This window comes from Pan troglodytes, chromosome 2, assembly GCF_028858775.2.
Source record: "Pan troglodytes isolate AG18354 chromosome 2, NHGRI_mPanTro3-v2.0_pri, whole genome shotgun sequence".
NCBI classification, from domain to species: Eukaryota; Metazoa; Chordata; class Mammalia; order Primates; family Hominidae; genus Pan; species Pan troglodytes.
In genome coordinates, this window is record NC_086015.1 from 180240294 (window position 1) to 180259110 (window position 18817).

An 18817-nucleotide genomic window follows, 5' to 3' on the forward strand; every position below is an offset into this window, starting at 1 on the left:
TAATAAAGGAGATTAGAGACGTCTGTGGAAAGGGAAAACAAAGCCACAAACTCCCTCATTGTGTATATCCAAGCATAATAGTAACTGGCTATGTTAAAAATGAAACATAAACAGGTGCTTAAGCAGTTAAACTTATCAGCCAAGAGATATGTCATGCGTAAGAACTTGTAACTATGGATAGGAGAAGTAAAAAGAATGGGAAAAGAAGATTTAAAGCATTTAGGACTCAGAAAGGAAATTTTAATCAGAACTATACTGAGATTTTTTTTTTTAAAGATAAAGTACAACAGGAAAGAGTGAAATTGATTTCATTGCCTGGCTAAAGACAAATCAGGTAAGCCCCAAATCTAAAAGTACTAAGTACTAAAGAACAAAGAAGCGAATTGTAGTAATATGACCAGACATTAAAATAATTAGTTTTGGGTATATTTCTACAATGAAAAACTAGGTATCAGGACACCACTTGGATAAAGTAAGCTCATAAAGGAAATAGATTGGAAAGAAAAGATTTCATGGGAACTTACTATGGAGGTTACATGAAATTTCAAATAACTATATTTTTAAAATATTTAATCCTCCCTCAATCAACCTTTTAACAAAGTGCCATATAAAATTATTAACATAAATTCACCTTTTATACAAAATTTCAAATTATGAGAATTCCCAACAAAGTAAACATAGTCAAAAATCACACCTCAGAGTTGTCAGGCTGAGTAAGTTGCAGGCTGTATTTTTACTCTAGTCATGAAGCAGCACTGCTTTAGCTGGTGTTTGCTCTTCCTGCCCATAAGCCTTTTTGCCTGTGCTGTGTCCAATTCCCAGCTGAGTGCTTCACTGCTAAGGGCTGCCAGGGACAAACTTCACAGAACTGCCTTGCTCTGCTGCTCTGTATCCAAGCTGGTGTTGTGTATGTTTTTGGGAAGGAGGGAGGGAGGAGAGATCTAAAGACCTAGCACCCTTGGTTCAATGTTAGAAAAACTTTGAGGTGCAAGCTCCCCTCTGCACCAGGCTGAGACTGGGCCTTTCTTCACCAGAATCACTTCCTTCCTTGGCTTCTTCCCTCTCCCCCATCCTGCTTCCCGTATTTCTTCACTTATTTCTCCTAAGAGGTTTTCCACAATAAGTCACTTCACTCAAATGTTTGGCACAGGGCCTGCCTTTTGGAGAAACCCAACCTAAATCAACTAGTAAACAAAAATATGTGCCAACTTTATCCGCATGATGTGTGAACTCTGCCTCTATTTGTGTGTATCACCATTTCTGACAGCAATGTGGATGACTGTCCTGTTCATTTGGCAGTCAACTCATTCGTTCCTTACTGCACTCTGCCCTGCTAGGATGTGCAACCCAGGAGGGCTATTGTAAGTTATGTCCCGGGTTCCTGTGCCTAGTGGTTTCCAGATGGGTTCATACAATGTAAGACACTGTCAGGAGTTCAAAGTGAGGAGTCCAAAGTTAGGAGTAGTAAGAACACAAGCACGATTGCCATCATTTCAGGCTGGGTGTCGAGCATTCCCAGGCAGCCTATCCTCTACAACCCAGTCCCCACTGGACAATCAGGTCCTGCCTTCTCCTCTAGAGTCTTAGACTTCCTTCAATTAGTCTCTCGGTTACCTCCTATTCCTTAGTTTTTCACTCTCCCCAACACCTCTGCAAATATTTCTTTGTATTAAATTCCCTTTATTGGAGTGTCTAGTTTACACGTCGTTTTCCTCCATGGAACCTAATTCAGTAACTACTGTGCACTTTCATTTTGACATTAAGTATTATCACTTAAAATACAATTCTAAAAATTTTAATTTTTTTTGGTTAGTAATCTTTCTATTGTTAACAAGTGCAAAAAAATGGGGAAGGGAGGCCTGAAAAATCCAATTAGAAGACAGTTAAAGATACACTAAAGTGTTATTCACAAGGCCAAATATATGTCAGGATGTTCCAGAGGTGTTAATTTTATACAGGGCAGCCTGCAAAATGTTAGAGAGGAGGCTAAAATAAACAAAAAGTAGCATTAAAACAAACACGCTATTAGGTTCATAAAAAGAAAAACAAAACCAAACTACATAACCAAATCAAGATTGTTGGGATGTAGGAAATGTTGCAACGTAGGTTGTGTGATTAACGCTTTTGTGATATGCCTGCCTCATACAATACAGTGCTTATAGATTGATGTAATCAAAGAACACATACCTCATTTTATATTTACTCTTAAAATGAGTCTTGATAGTACAAGTTCTTTAGAAAGAAATATCTAACATAAAAAAAAAATTTTTTATGTACCTGACAAGTGAGAGAAGTGTGTTCACTAATACCCATCTCATTTTACACATAAGAGGCTATGAAAACTTAATTTTCCCAGTTAAATAATTTCTTAAAATCTTGGAGCTAAAGTTAACATTTTTGTCTGCTCCACCCCTCTTCTGATTTACTTTCATTAACCCATGTAGCCTCCATAATTTTAAAAGAGAAGGAATGAACCTATGACCGAAGAAGGATGCATTTATTACTGACTTTATTTTTTTTAAAAAAAGCCTTTATTGACATATAATTCACATACCAATTCACCTGTTTAAAGTATACAATTCAATGGATTTCAGTATATTATTAACTTATAAAATCTGTAGTCAAATATAAAACTTTCTAACTTAATTTTGATTTCTCCTTTGGCCCATGAGTTATTTAGAAGTGTGGGTTCCTGAGTATTTGGGCTCTTCCAGAGAGCTTTCTAATACTGATTTCTAATTTAAATCCATTGTTGCTATAAATGTCATTTAGTCAAGTTATCAGATAATCTTCAAATCGTTTATAGCCTTACTTCCTTCTTCCCATCTTCTCATTCCATCAATTATTGAGAGAAGAATACTAAAGTCTTCAACAATTGGAAGCACAATAATTTCTATTTCCTTTGAAGTTCCATCAGTTTTTGCTTCATATGTTTTGAAACAGTGTTATTAAATGCATTATCATTTTAAAATGTTTTGTTGAATTGACTGTTTATCTTGTATTAATAACCTTTTTCCCTGTAAATCTTCTGAGCTTTGAAATCTAGTTTGTCTTATATTAATGTAGCCATTTCAGCTGTCTCTTGCTGAAATGCATACTTATACACTTGAAATGTATAAATGTACACTTGATTAGTGATAGCATGGTATTTATTTTTACATCATTTTCAGCCTATTGATATTTTTGTATTTGAAGTATATTTTACATAGGCAGTATATAGTTGAGTCTTGCTTGTTGATTCAGTCTCACAATCTCCGCCTTTTAATATTTAGGCCATTTACACTTATTTTGCTTTGTCATATGGTTACATTTAAATTTACTGTACTTCTGTTTATCTCTTCTGTTCTTTCCCCTTTTTGTATTTCTACCTTCATTTGGATTAATTGGATATTTTTTATGATTACATTTTCTTCTCCTTTGATGGGTTCTTAACTGTAATTATTTTTAGTAGTGTTTTTGGATTTATAGTGCACACCTTTAACTTGTCACCATCTACCTTGAGGTGATAATTTTAAATGGGCTAAATAATCTTATTTTCTGTCCCTCTTCCCTCCCCTACCTTTTTACCTAAGATTCTGACTGTGTAGGTATTAGTCTGCCCAAAGTTTTATCACAACTCACTGATGCTCTGTCACCACACCCTCTTTTCCAGTCTATGTTCTCTGCGTTTTTGGATAGATTCTATGCTGCCTCCAAGGTCATAAATCATTTCTTCCCGCAGCATCAAATCTGTGGTTTATCCTAACCAGTGCACTTTTCATCTCACATGTTGTTTTTGTCTCTAGAAGTTTAATAACATATCTTCTGTGTCTCTACTTAGCTTTTTGAACATATGATATGGTTAATCTTTGAACAATGTGAGGGTTAGGAGCACCAACCACCTGTGCAGTTGGAAATCTGCACATAGCTTTTGACTCCCCAAAATCTTACCAACTAATAGCCAGCTGCTGATTAGAAGACTTACTGATAACAGTTGAATAAGATATATTTTGTATATTGCAGGAATTAAAAATTATGCAGAATGAAGACAGACCAAAAAAGAGTATATACTGTATGATCTCAATCATACAATGTAATCTAATCTCTGGGGATGGGAGAGAGATATCACTAAGGGGCAAGAAGAAACGTCTGAAGGTAATAGATGTATTCATTATCCTGAGTGCGGTAATAGTTTCAATGGTGTATACATATGTCAAAATATATCAAATTGTTCAAGTAAAATACATACAGTTCATTTTATGTCAACTGTACCTCAATAAAATTGTCTTAAAAACAAAAGTATGGTAAGAAAGAATACGATGGGTAAACTGAAGCTTATTTATTCGTAAAAATACTTTGATACTATGTACCTCATCAGGTTGTAGTCAGGACTAAAGGGGACAGAAAGAGCACCATCTCCAACACAGAGTTGGTACTAATCATATGGTACCTAGCAATAGTACCATAAACATACTTACTTCAACTTTACATTACTCCTAGGATGTACGATAAATTAGTATGATTAACAGACAAGAAGCCTGAGAGAATTCTGAAAACTAGAAGCAAAGGTGAAAAGGAAGCACAACAGGTGAACAAAAATGTATGTGTAAATGCTTATTAAGTGGTGAGCTTTAATCAAGTTGAATTGTTTAACGATGTTTGCAAACTTATTCAGATGCTACAGAAAAATCATTTTGCACCTTATTTTGGCTTGTTTAGGCACACTAAACAGAGAATGAAAAAAAAGCAAAATGTCTGAAGTTGCAAATTTCCATTTTAAAGTTGATGCTGTGCCACTGGCTCGCTGTTTGTAAAAGGATGTCATCAAAGATTTGAGAATAACCAGGGTTATTTTAGTCAGTCTCCAAACTGAAATTTTTTCTAGCACAACAAAATCAAAGAGACAGCTAAATCAGGTAGTACTAAAACCACTGGGTATCTTGTTCCAGTTTAACATCATTTAGTTACTACTGCAGTCGGGAAACTCACTGAAAAGCAGCGCAAAGGTTCTAGGCTTAAACGGAGCGCGGGCACAAAAACATGGCTGGCTCTACTCAAGCTGAATGTCTGGGTGTGTGACTGTATATCATGAAGGACGGAGCACTATTTTCGAGGTCTGATTAATCAGATAAAAGTACCACATTGAGTATTTCTTAAAAGAGAAATCCATCTAAGCCACCAACATTCCAACAACATTGGGAAAGTCTATTTTTTACTTCCTGTAGACAAATACTCAGGTACCTGGATCCAAAATGAGAAAATGACAACAATACCTAAACTTATAGGAGTCTATACAGTATTTTCATGTATATCATTTAGCCTTATCCCCATAACAAACAGGTATTATTATTATTATTATCCCTCATTTACAGACAGTGAAAAGGAGGCTCAGAAAGGTTAAGTGACTTGCTCAGTCTTAATAATGCTTCTTAAGTGGAGTGGAACTGACATTCAAACCTAGATTTTCTGATTCAAAAATCTATGCTCTTTCCATTAAGTAATGCCACCTCTAATTGCACCAGGCTGCAAATGCTTTATGGTACATTTCACAGAAAACGTTTGATGATCCTCTGACAATTAAGAGTCTGAATGTCATGGAACATCAACTCTCCAAAGGACTAGTAACAAGACTGATACTTGATATTTCAACATTTAAAATAAATTATATGCTGTTAAAAGTTTAGTTAGAAAAACAGAAGCAAGCTCCAGCTTTCACGTAAATTATAAGAAATGTACCTGAATGAAAAGGAAACTGTTGCTTGGCTTCACCAGTATGTGCGTCCCAAATAATTGTAGTCTGAGATTAAAAGGAAAAGAAAAATAAACTCATGGAAAGAAGTTTAACATACATGTGTAAAGTATATGCCTAACTGTATTACAGCAATATGAAATGTCAGAGTGGATTTAATTTTAAACACTTTATCCCAAATAGTACCACAAGGCTATATACTTTGGGAGAAAATGACTATTAAGCAGTTTGATTCTTCCCTGATGATTTTGCATTGGTCAACTTACTTCAAATAGCAATTACTGGTAGTCTACAAAGTGCCAGGCATTATACTAGATTTTGCTTAAAAAACTCCATTGTAATAGTACATTTAATGTAAGACTCGTATAGATGTTTAGTAAGAGAGAAGTTCTTGGTTAACAACGTCATCAGTTCTCAATACTGAAAGATTCTGAAAGCTCCCATTTACCCAAAAAGGCAGCTTGAATTTTGGCAGTACTTAAAGCAAGAACCTAAAGTATTGTCTAGTGGCGGTGACTATTAACAGGACTCAGTCTCTCTCCTTCCCAGCCTACTTCACTTTTCTTCCCCTTTTGCCACTTTTTTTATTGCTCTCTGAATTTTATAAAGAGTGAACTAGTTTCTCTCCACTTCCCTGTTTGACACCACACTCAATTATTAGCATGTCCTTTCCTGGATTAAGATAATCTTAAACCTTTATTTAGGAGGAAGAAGGTCCTATTTCCAACTCATCTATATTTACCAGCCGACTTAGACAAAGAAGGCTAGACAGATCCTGCATTTCATATTAGCTTCAATTAAGTACCAGGAGTTCGGCTAACAGACCGGCTCTAGAATTTCCCATGGATTCACTCCAGAGCCATATTCACTGGTGAGACTAACTAGAAATTGTAGAAGGGAAGCAAAAAGTGCAGGACGTATGACATTGTTTATGGTTCAAATTCCAGGTAAAATTAAAAGTGTTCACATAGATAAAAGGATAAGGACATTTTGGTAAGTAGATTCAGAAATGAGCTGATAGACCTAAGGAGTATTTCTAGCATAAATTCCTATGTGAATTTCCCAAATAGGAATGTTTATGTAATTGGCAGCTAAGACAAAATACTGCTTTCAATTAAGCTCTGTAATACATTTGCCTTTACAGAACTTAATGAGCTTTTACCTTGTCTACTCCAGCACTTAGGATGAAATTTCCTTTCTTATTCCATTTTAATGCGAATATAGGGCCTTTATGCTGCCCTAAGGTGCTAGCAAGGTTACCTAAAATTCAAAAGAAAAACATTCACATTATTTTAAATTTTCTATCTTTAGATCAACAACAAAGTAAAAAGGAAAATGCTTCATTTACCATCTTTAGTCCATATTCTGGCAAACCCATCATAGGAACCAGTTGCTAGAAGTGTACCTTCACTCTGCCAGAGAAAAACATGTCTTTAATTATATAATCTAGATACGGTATTTAATTGTTGTTAAAGTATTTCATGTTTAAATCCCAGGTACAGAAGAGAATGAAGACATTCTCTGCTTCAAAACTTGTCAGTTTTGCCTACTTGTGAGTGCCACTAAAGGCCAATGAAACCCTTCCACTGTGTGACACTAATGTTGTATGGGGGCCTTATATCCAAAGTTCAACAACTGACAGTGATTGCTCCGGACCAGGATCTACATCACCCCACCTCATGCATGCCAAAAGTATTCTCACAGACTCACACAACTAAGAATGAAGGTAGAGTGGTGGACTGGGAAGAACATCAAATTCATAGTCTTACAATGATTTATTAGCAGTAAAAAAGAAAAACGTTAAAATATGATTAGAAGGTTTTCTATGGCCATTCCTCTAAATCCTTTACTGTCTAAAACGAAGTGTGTGTATGATCCAAACAATATCATTGTTTCGAATGATCAGATTCTTAAATACTTGAATGTTCCTTTCTATTATTAATCCCTTCCCACTATGAAATATTTGCCAATAAAAAGATCAACAAGGAAAAGAGCCAGAAAAGAGCACAGGCTGACTTTATAGTTAATGAAGTAAGTACAACTGCCTACTTTACCAGGAGGAAAAGTCCATATAAATTTATCTCAACTTATATTCCCTTGCTGTGCACCTTGCCTCGATGAATTGTGTAATAAAAGGACAGATCTAACCTACTCTATGCAAACACAGAAGTTACAGATTATAGTAAACAGACTATTGCTAGAATCAGTAAACATTACTGGAGTATGAAATCCTGCATTACTTGACATATTATTGATGGTTTTGGGGAAGGGCATTCAAAACAAGATCACCTATTTCACATCTCTCAAGCCATTTAGCAGTATGGCTAAGTGAAAAACAAAAACAAATGCTGGTTCTGGGAACTGCAGACTCAATTCTGCTAGGATGTGGCCATCCCTTAGGGCTCTATCTCAAGAAGAAGGGGAGCCATGTTGAAGTCAACAGTAAAAGCTTATTTCCACATCCTACACAATGTCAAGTTTCCTCTAAACTATCAGTCCCTAAATGTTTTAGTTCATGAACTGCTCAACTAGGAAAATACTGTAAAGATGAGAAATCTCACAGGCTCTCTTGCTTTAGCCATGGAAAAGAATCATTAATCGAGGATAATGTTTTCCAAGTTCACCGTGAATAACACATTTTTAAAAAGCCCACACTTTTCAAAACTATAAAATGCAGTTCAGAACTACCAAGCTCAACAAACCAATATTCATTAACCATCCTTTTCAGTGTAAACTATAAATTTCATTAAATTAACATGGCCAGTGGACCAGGTAGCATAAGAAAGCTGTAAGATATCTGAACTAAAATATAATAAGGGCCCATATTAAGAAAATAATTCTGTGTTGATCTTACAAGTAAATAATACTACAATGTGCTAAACCCCTTTGGAATTTTTAGAATTGTCATATGGAGGGGAAGAGTAAATATGCTGCTGGCAATTTTGGAAGAAAATGCTAAAAATACCTAGCTATGATTTCTGAAAAAAACATTTCACAGAAACTGAGAACTTTAGGGGGATAATCATTTTAAAGATAGATCTCATTCCCTGGGAAAAGAATTGGAAGATCCTTTAGAAAGTCCACAAAGCGTTGTTAAACAGAAGAGAAAAGAACATTAATTTGCTGAGCAAAGAACAACTATCTTGATATTCTTTGCAATGCTGAAATAATCTAAGAGTTTTGGGGGAGGGGCGGGGGGTAGCGGAGCGAGGTAAGAGATGTATTTAAAACTATAATGGTGAGAATTTATCAACAACGAAGTCAAAGTTTTTTGTAAGTCACAGTAGTCAAGTTGTCCTGAAAGATGTTGAATCATACACAGAATCAGAGAATTATAAGATTCCTACAGTGGGAATAAAATTCAGACGTTGTCTAGACTAATGATCCCTAAAAGGAAATTGGTAATAAAGTTCTACCAGTTCACAGAATACAGAGAAAAACAAGAACATGTTTTTTGCTACACAGAATTCTTTTATCCCCTAACTAAGGATCGGTTGTTATAGATTTAGTATGTTGTTTGTTATTATGGTAAGAATTTTCACCTATTATCTCAAATATTTAGGTACCATTTTCACACTTCTACTTGACATTTAAAGAAAATGAAGTACAGAGTAAAAAGCAACAATTTAACCAAGGATATGCTGTGGGATACACTGAAGAGCTGGATGTTGAACCTTGGTCTGACTAAGGCAAGTCTGTGTCCCACAGTGGGGGAGAGGGCTGGCAGGGGACGACTCCCGGTTTGTTGTTACCAGTTAATAAAACCCCAAATTCTGAACAAACAGACAAACCCTGCCGTGAGTCTGAGGCTCTGAGGGTTAGGTATACTAGTAATTATATCCATCATGGATATAGTGATACTCACATTCCAATCTAGAGATGTGACATCCTTGTTGCTTGGAACATCTTGCCCTCCTTCTCGTATACAATGTCTAAGTACTAACTGTGTAGAGCCACTGGTGCTGTTCTCACTAAGATTCCATATTCTTGCTGTTGAGTCTCCAGACCTATAAAAGTATGCAATATATTTTAGATCCTCATGACATTCTCACGTATCAGAACAAGGCAAAATATTTACATCTGAATATTAATAAGGCAAATAAAAACGACTATCACGAATTTTCATTTCCAGTATTTTTCCCATTCTACACGTTGGGACCCCCAAGCATTCTCGAAATAGTAAGTTTAATTAAAAATTCTACAATTACTTCATGAAGGAATAAAAAATTTACAGAGACAAAATGGCCACAACTAAGCAACAACAGAAAACCCGAATAATGCATATGTTTATAAAATGTTCAAAAAGATATTTTTAAGTCATTTTAGTATCACTTTGAGAAACATACCCTGATGCTAGGAGATCACTAACAGGGTTCCAGGCACAGATAAAAACTTCAGATTCATGGCCCCGCAACACAACAGCTTTATTAGGAGGGATTTCAACATCCCCATCCACTTCCATCATATCAGTATGATTATCTGCATCGTGAAACACAAGTAAGCATTTCCAGTTAGGCAGTATTACAACATGGTGGATGGGTGATTTCTTAACTAGCAAATACCTTCCTTTATCACACATAGTGTAACATTTTTCAATTATATCCAGTTAAGCTGAACATGACTACACAGTCTTAGTCACACAGAAAATAAATTCTTATCTTTAATTAAGTATTGACCACATACTTTTTTTTAGAGGGGTGGGGGTGGGAGTGGGATGGGATACTTTAAATGATTAGACCTAAACATGGATAAAACGATAAAATAGTTTGAATTAAATATAATGTCTATCAGTACTATTCTGAGTTTCTGCCAGTAGGGGTTGCTGATATCATTCATATAACATGAGTTGCCTTTTATCTCAATGTCAGAGCTCTATGGTTATTTGTTGATAACTAGTATTACAAATTTTATTTAGAAATCAAATGTAGATGTAAAAATTCATTTAACAATGGGAAAAGGGTTTCTAAATATTTTTAAAAGAAAATAAAAGTAAATCTAGCTTTTTGGAGCTTTAGGAATAAAAATCTGAATTGAACTGTGTGATACAAGTTAGGGAAACAAGTTGGTGCAAGTTAACAGATGAAATTATTTCAGCATAGAAGATGGGGCATTCTGTTAAAGCAAAATATTTCTTCTGAGAAAAAATTTTTAAAAATTCTTGTCTCCTGGGACCTTCCTGGGGGGTGGAGGGTGGGAGGAAGAGGAGGATCAGAAAAAATAACTATTGGGCACTAGGCTTAGTACCTGGGTGATGAAATAGTCTGTACAACAAACCCCTGTGATATGAGAGTTCATCTATATTACAAACCTGCACATGTACCCCGAATTAAAAGTTTAAAAAAATAAATAAATAAACCATGTAATTAAAAAAAAATTCTTGTCTGAGCTCACTTGCTATAGTATGTGCTCCATTCTCCTCCCCATTTGCTGTGTTTTCTCCATTTTTTGCAGATCCTTGTTGGCTGGCTGCAGCTGCGGCAGCTGCAGCAGCTGCTGCCTGTTGCTGTGCAAGCTTATCTCTATAAGCTTGTTGTCTTGTTTGTACTACATCAGGCATTACGGCATCTATCAGGGACAGAGACTCTATTGGTCGACCATCAAACAAGGTACCATCCTGGATTTGGAAAATTGTGAGAGAAGAAAAATCAAAGGCAATATTTAAAGTTATTTGTATTTATACAAAATCAGAAATGAAATGAAAATCTTCATTCCTAAAAAAACATTTTTAGGAACTTTCTGAATTCATATAAGAAGTCCGGAGGGAATAAAGAAACTACAAGCAGCAACTGGAAATGACTGCTTACATTTTCCTTTTCATTTAGTTCATACTATTATTACAGTATAGAGCTGTACAGATAGAGCTGAAATGAAAGGGATAATAAGATGTAGGCCGAGCTGACAAAAAGGCTTATTAATTAGATTCTGAAATTCTGTTAGTCAAAGCAACAAACAATATGGAATATAGTTCATATAATGATCAGAGGCCTGGTGCCCCATTATAGTAAATACATCTTTTAAAAAACTAAAAACTTTGAGCTGAAGAGTTTCTTGTGATTTGATTCAAATATTAAAGCAGAAACAGACTTCATGGGGCTATAGTGCTCTTGAATATTAGGGAGTTATTAAAATTTCCAAAGCTCTACTTATTGATATTAGGAAGTTCCTAATAAAGAGTTCTCCAAGTAAGCACAAGAAGAGACACAAACACAGAACAAGTCAGAAATACAAACAGTACAAATTAGCTGGGAACATGCATATGTGAAGTCTGGTTCACTTAAACTGGTAAACATGTACCAGTGACAATCTACAGTGTTATTGCAGGGTACTGTGAGCTGCAAAAACACAGCCTGTCTTTCTTAACTGTCCATTGTAATGTAATATTTCAGGAACAGGAGAAAGTATTTTAACTTATAAATAATTTTTAAAAGATACTAAACCCAACACAGATACACTGTGGAATAAGCGCCATGTCAAATTTACACACATTTTAAGAAAAAATTTAGTTTTGTGTTAGTGGATGGTCACTCAAAGAGCTGAGGAAACAAACAAATCCATTTTAGTATATTATGTAATTTCTAATTCTAGTAATAATCACTGACACAGAAATCATAGATACTTCAGTTTAAAAAATACTCGCAAAAGGGGAACATGTTAATCTCTGAAATAGAAGTAATGGGAAAAGCTCCTCACTATACATAAAAATTTTAAACTAGGCTGGGCGTGGTGGCTCATGCCTGTAATTCCAGCACTTTGGGAGGCCGAGGTGGGCAGATTACCTGAGATCAGGAGTCAAGACCAGCCTGGCCAACATGGGGAAACCCTGTCTCTACAAAAATTCAAAAATTAGCTGGGCATGGTGGTGGGTGCCCATAATCCCAGCTGCTAAGGAGGCTGAGGCAGGAGAATCGCTTGAACCCAGGAGGCAGAGGTTGCAGTGAGCTGAGATCGTGCCACCGCACTCCAGCCTGGGCAACAGAGCGAGATTCCGTCACACACAAAACAAAACAAAACAAAAAACAAAAACAACATTTTAAACTAGACCAGGGGTTTACAACCTTTTTCTGTAAAAGAGTAGACAGTGAATATTAATTTAGGCTCTGCAGGCCATAAGGTCTCTGTCTCAACTACTATTCTGCCATAAGTAGCCATGGACAATATGTAAATGCATGTGGCTGTGTTCCAATCAAACTTTATTGAGAAAAACAGGGAGCAGCATTTGGCTAATGGGCCACAGTATGCTGACCCCTAAGCCAAAGAAACTACTCACATGTAGTCCTTAGATAGGCAGTACCATCCAGAGTTGGCTTCAATTATAAACTGGTTTAAATTAGGGTATATTCAAATAACATGAAAATTTACCATTTTCAGGCCAATAATAATGATCTTAGCATTCCACAGCACAATGCTGTTGTGTTAATAAAAATTCTTTATTAGTGTTTACTTACACAAACAGATTAAGGCAAACAAACTACAGATAATGGTCCTTACAACTAGGCGCCAACACCTTGCCGGTGCAACCTGACTACCACATTAGGGATGAACTGTCTGCACTTTTGTTAACCCTGTGAAGCTAAAGTCAGAATACTGAATAAGCAAGCAAGACAGCTGACTTAATGGCATATTTAAGATGAAAAAAATCAGTATTTGAAATAAGTTTTCCTTACCTCATTAATACTAACTTCTGCTTCTACATACTGTAGACCTTTCTGGATGATAGAAATCAATGCAGCGGGTGGGACGAGGGCACCATTTATATTGGACTGACTGATATGGCTTTCTATACCAAAGGTAAATGCTGAATGAGAAAATCCTAAAAACAAAAGAAAAGGCATGAGAATTTATTTTCCTAGTGGCAACATGCTAAATGACACACAAAGAAAGATCACCATAATCTTTTGAAATCCCATTCTACCCATTTAAAATCCCAGACTAAGGTCAAGTGTGTGTGTGTGTGTGTGCGCACATGTGTGTGTGTAAACATGTCAGCCTTTACATATTTTCTTTTTCTCTTAATGTACTCTTTAAAATTTCTAGTAAATACTTGATTATATAGCTTCAAATTTTCTAAAATGTCATGGTACACAACTTTTCTTAACAAAAAGCATCAAATGTAAAAGGTAAAACAAGTCTTTGGAAATCATATAATTAAATTGCTTCATTTAAATCAGGCCAAGACAGATTAAGGGACATTTAATATTTCTGTATTATATTTTAATATTTTTTACATCTAGAATTAAGGAACTTTATTTCAAATTTTCTTTCATCCCAGCCCAGTTCAAGTATTCAGCATTTCTCAAAAGTGGTACACATAATATGCTTTAAATAGGAATTCATTCATTCTGAATGATCTTCATTTACTTCATGTAATTGTTATCTACTATGTAGTTATAATTCAATAATGTCTGTAAAGCAATCTAGCACTCAGGTAAAATCTGAAGTATTTAAATTTCTACATATAAATTGTCAAACATCTGATAAATTCAGTATTTTGGAGCTCTTTGGAACTACTTAGGAAAACTAAAATAATAAAAATAAATTCAAATATTAAAAAATCATAACGGTTAATCTCATTTTATGTATGAATTAAGTGCTTTAAAAATACCAATTCTTTGCCACTTAGTAATAACTCATCTATATGAAATATTTAAGAAATGAACAGCTAGCAAATGATTACCTGGTTTATAGGTCTCCATCAGCAATTACTTACTCTTAACTTGAAATACTTAAAACCAAAGCACTTACTTAATAAAAATATCTTTATGTTGGCCTTGCTTTTTTATTAATATCTAGTCAAAATTCAAAGGTAAAATTCTAAGAAGCTGATAAACCAAGGGTGGTTATTTTCTTTACTGAAATATTAATCACCATTTATCATTAAGTAGTAATTTCTATAAAGTATTTTAAACAATTCAATTAAATTGTACAAGTAATATAGAATATTAATAAACATTTATACTAAACAAAGGAAATAAATAAAGGCTTATTTTGGGTCTTGGTTAAACTGATTTAATCTATACAGTATGTCTGTTGGCTAGCCTGTCTAGCCTAGTTTTTTAGTGTTTAGTAATGTCTTTTTTGGATTTTGTGCTTCCACTCTTATACTCCTTGTGGTACTTATAAACAGTCTAGTAGAAAATACTGTGGGCTCACAAACAGCATGTGGCTAGGAAAACTTGGTTATTTGATAGTCAGAGTACACCTAAGTTGATTTTCCTTGTAACCCCCTCCTTCTCTCTTTGGAACACCTAACTCATTATGCTCACAACATCTAACCCACAGTGGAAAAGGCAAGTGGAAAAATGTTACCTCTAAAACCTTGATTTTAGCCCCTGATTTTGCCCATAAGCAAGATCATAATTAAATGCATTTATAGTTTTCATAGTTTTCACCTTAATCTGGGCTCACAGAGATACCAATCAGGGGGCGGGGCGGGGGTGGGGGGGGTGGGGGCGGAGAAGCACCGTTTTGAATTGTCCCTATCAGGAAGCCCACAACTATCTGAATATGAGTAGATTCCAGATCACCAAGGCAGAAAACAGAATAAGGACGAGGGAGGATGGGGAGAAACAATGAGAGACATAGCAGTAAAATCCTTAAGCAGTGAGGTTGGAGATTCCTGTTTTCAATTATATAACCCCTCCCTGAATAAATTCACAGTAAATCATCCATAGTAAAAACAGCCAAACGCCAAGCAGCTTAAGAGATTTAAGAAAACTTCAAGACAGAAGACATCATTTACAGAGGGCCTATACCATATGCTAGATACTGTGTACACACATATAATTTTATTATTTTATAATCTAATGGAAAATCACAACTAATAAATGAGAAAGTACAGATTCAAATTCATTCAGAGACTCTACTACTCCTCTTGAACAGTTAAAATATGGTCAAGGATAAAGCTAAGGGAGAGAGTGAGCTCCTGTTTCCTGAGAGAAAGTAAAAGACTACATCACTGTTTTGTTTTCAACTCAGGGTCCTCCTGGAAAGTGGTTGCACAGTGCATGAAACACTGAGCCATCTTATTGCCATATTTACTGCCAAGGTTTTGAAAGTGTCTTGACTTATGTAATGCTTATAAATTTGTTTGAAGTACATGATTTCTGTATACTTTATTCATGGCTGCAATTTAAATAGTCAAAATTGTTAAATTTGGACCCTATTTAATTAGCTTATAGAGTTTAAGTTTAAAGTAATAATATGTCCAAGAATAGTCTAAGACTTGCAGGTGGAACTGTGCCAATTTCTGGCTGGAATGTTGCAGATATCCTGAATTTGTTCTGTCAGACCAGGAGAAAAACTATCACAGGTGCTTACATGCATCTCAAGGTACTGCAGATGTACTTAGGATGCTCTCAAATAGCAATGAAACATCCCTGAAGTAGTCATTAGCATTGTTTTGGCACTTCTCACTAATGTTTACCCTAGAGAAGTTCCAAACTTAAATGCTCTGCTTAAATGTTGAATTCAACTAGAATATTTTCTTTATTTCTAGCCATGGCATCACATAGCAGTTTAAAACTACTATGTTCAAAATCAATTTTCTTCTTCCCCTCCCTAAAACTACTTTTCCTTAGAAACTTCTGATCTCATTTCACTACACCTGGAAGTCAGTCATCCTAACTCCCTCTTCTCTCTCGGTCCTTGGCATTTGACAATTTACCAAATCCTACCATCCTACTCCAAATCCTACCACTCTACCATCTGTAGATGCTCATCACCTTACCTTTTCTGCCAGATCTGCATTTAGTCCCCATTACCCTTTGCTATATACATTTCTTTCCCCTCCTCCTCAATTCAGTATATATGCCAAGCTACAGCTAGACTATTACTTGTAAAACAAAAAACTGAACATATCACTTCTTGCTTGAGAATTTTCAATGATCCCCTTGGCCTTCATAACAAAGGTCAAACGCCTGATTATGGCACACAGTTGTTTCTGTAATCTGGCTCTTCTGTCTCTCCAGTCTCATCTCAATACTACACACCCCGTCTCACTCCCATTACACAATAAATTCAAGTGGTGGCAAATTACATCTAACATCTTGAATATGCTGTGTTATATATCATGCCTCTGAGCCTTATGTCCTCCTTTGCTCTTTCTCCTATCTGAATGGAGGTGAAATCCTCTTTCACTACACCAGGGCTAACCAGTCTCTCCTACGCTGATCCTAGAATTTCTGTATGTGTGGCACTTACCACACTGGTCATCAACTGTGTGGCTATGGTTGTTTGCCTGTGTGTGACTACTAGACTGGGATCCTGACAAAAGGGTTTAAGTCTAGTAATCCCTTAATTCTGGGAAACTAGCACATTACCTGAGTCAACAAGCACTCAATAAACATTTTTTAAATTAGAATGCAATTATACTATAATGTATTTTGGCACATCAAAAAAATCTGTGACTCCAGAAAAAGCATATGACTTAAGTCTTCCTTGGAAAAATCTAAAACTTGAACTAGTTTTGTGCCAGAAGCTATTTCCATTTATCTGTAAATATATATATGCAGAAAAAGGCTTTTTCCAGGGACAGCTTTTGATTTATATAATAGGAGGCAAAAGAGACCACCTAAATCTGTTAGATGTTAAAATCCGGCATGACCATCTAAAATAGCATCCCTTCTTTCCAAGTGTAAGAGCAAATCTGATAGTACCTCTGTAATCAAGTACTCTAAACATTGACTAGGGTATTGAGACTCAGGGAGAAGAGAGACTCCAGAAAGAAATAAGACTGAAACACATGAAGTATATAGTCATTCAGTGACAGAGACGAGCAACGACAGCTGGCAGGGAGTGGGGTGGCACGCATGAGATCACAAAACAGCCATTTTCTATAGATCGCTTGTTTCAGGAAGTGCTTTCTGTAAGGATGTTAGGGACTGTGTTCTCAAAGGGGAGTTAGTCATATAGAGCCTGCCAACTCTACCTTGCAAATAGGCAATACAAGAATAAGAAAATGGACTCTGAACACCATGATTATGGTACAGGATGACTAGATGAGACAAACTGGTAAAAAAGGCAAAGCTTAAATATGACCACAACATACTGCCCTAGTCTGAAACGAAAATCTGATTGATCCAAGGTCCTATATAAGCTTCAAGTCAGAAAAGCCCAGCAAATTATACTCATGTTCTCATCATCAAATGCTTTCTTGACTCCAACTCTGCCCTACAGATCCAGATTTTAGAAAAGGTAAATAGGATGGGGAAAAAAATGACACAGGGGATCTTTGTTATTGAAGAGCTAGATCTAGTACTGATACACTAGCTATAAAATTTCATGCCCTAATTTTGCCCTTAAAAATACATGTAACTATGAACATTTTATATAAATAATACTTTCTGAAATAATTTTAATAGCATCATAATATTCAGCCAGTAAATTATTCACGCCATAGCTGGACCTTCGAACTTTTCCAATGATCACTATTTTAAAAGAATCTTACCTCAAACATCTATATGTATAGGCTTTTGCCATGTACAATGTGTGTTGTTTTTTTCTCCTTAGGATGGATTCCCTCAAAAGCTGAAGGGGATATGCATTTTAAAGAAGGTTTTCATCATTGCCAAATTGCTTTCCAAAAAGATTATTAATAATGCCAAAAGCAATTTCCATGTTTCCTTATACTCTCGCTATGCTGGCTAGTCCTAAAAAACATTGAACAAATTCTCTGTTTGGCAACTATTAAAGGACCATTGTCCTTTGATAAGTGTGTTAGCAGGAATGTGTAATACGAATTTCCTGTGTCAGCAAAAAATGGTAATTCAGCTTACAAAAAGAGGAGAAAAACTTATTTGGGGAAAAAAAAGAATTGTAATTATCAGCATTTATGACAACTGCTTGCTGTTTATTGTCAATTAGTCATGGATACAACCATGTGTGTATAATCAAGGTTATTCTGTATTTCATTTGATTATAAAACAAAACTATATACCTACTTGCACTTCTGTAGCTGGTCATCTACTGATAAAAACTAAAAGGCAGACTGAAGGTGGACATACCAGACGCTGAGCTCTCTTCACTGCAGTTCTTCATGACTAGAAGCACATTACTGATAACCACTTTAACCTGACTCCATCGAATACACTG

At 35.6% G+C, this 18817-nt stretch overlaps 1 protein-coding gene across 22 annotated transcripts in view; it reads right to left on the reverse strand.

Moving 5' to 3' along the window:
• The window catches only part of TBL1XR1 (TBL1X/Y related 1), a 175219-nt gene that overhangs the window by 19625 nt on the left and 136777 nt on the right, over positions 1–18817 (reverse strand). For all 22 annotated transcript variants that reach the window (XM_016942314.4, XM_016942312.4, XM_016942308.4 and 19 more), the window contains 7 exons: positions 13393–13538; positions 11120–11342; positions 10075–10207; positions 9594–9735; positions 7077–7140; positions 6891–6988; positions 5716–5776 (listed from right to left, as the gene is read on the reverse strand). In XM_016942314.4, the coding sequence (XP_016797803.1) occupies positions 5716–5776; positions 6891–6988; positions 7077–7140; positions 9594–9735; positions 10075–10207; positions 11120–11285 (664 nt within the window). In that variant the 5' untranslated portion in view covers positions 11286–11342; positions 13393–13538. The remainder of the gene's footprint in view (positions 1–5715; positions 5777–6890; positions 6989–7076; positions 7141–9593; positions 9736–10074; positions 10208–11119; positions 11343–13392; positions 13539–18817) is intronic.